This window comes from Penaeus monodon, chromosome 25, assembly GCF_015228065.2.
Source record: "Penaeus monodon isolate SGIC_2016 chromosome 25, NSTDA_Pmon_1, whole genome shotgun sequence".
Lineage (NCBI taxonomy): Eukaryota > Metazoa > Arthropoda > Malacostraca > Decapoda > Penaeidae > Penaeus > Penaeus monodon.
Window position 1 is genome coordinate 35,549,174 of NC_051410.1, and position 371 is coordinate 35,549,544.

Genomic DNA, 371 nt, shown 5'->3' on the forward strand with positions numbered 1-371 from the left:
AATTTTTTTCTATGTTAAAAGAAATCAAATTCTCGGGGCGTCTCCTGCTGTATGAAAAAAGGAGCGCCATTCCTTACCCTGACGGAGCGCCCCTGCTGATCGGTGTAGGCGCATTCTCCGTCAGCCACTCCGTCGTCACCAAAGGTCGTGGACTCTGCTGCCGCCGATCCACACGGGCCTCCTGAGCAGCGCGTCCGGGCCACAGCGACGGTGCAGGAGGAGTCCCCTGGGCGGCAGCCGGAGTAGCTACCGACGGTCTCGCCACAGGACCTCCCCACCAGCGCCACCGCCAGGAGTGTAAGGCAGATTTTCATGGTGTTGGTTCCGCTTCGATTCCCCCTGTGGAGAGGGATAGTGTTACCGATATGTAG

At 58.8% G+C, this 371-nt stretch overlaps 1 protein-coding gene across 2 annotated transcripts in view; it reads right to left on the minus strand.

Moving 5' to 3' along the window:
- The window catches only part of LOC119589189, a 19,773-nt gene that overhangs the window by 7,151 nt on the left and 12,251 nt on the right, over positions 1-371 (minus strand). For both annotated transcript variants that reach the window (XM_037937787.1, XM_037937786.1), the window contains exon 2: positions 78-339. In XM_037937787.1, coding sequence (XP_037793715.1) covers positions 78-314 — 237 coding nt within the window. In that variant the 5' untranslated portion in view covers positions 315-339. The remainder of the gene's footprint in view (positions 1-77; positions 340-371) is intronic.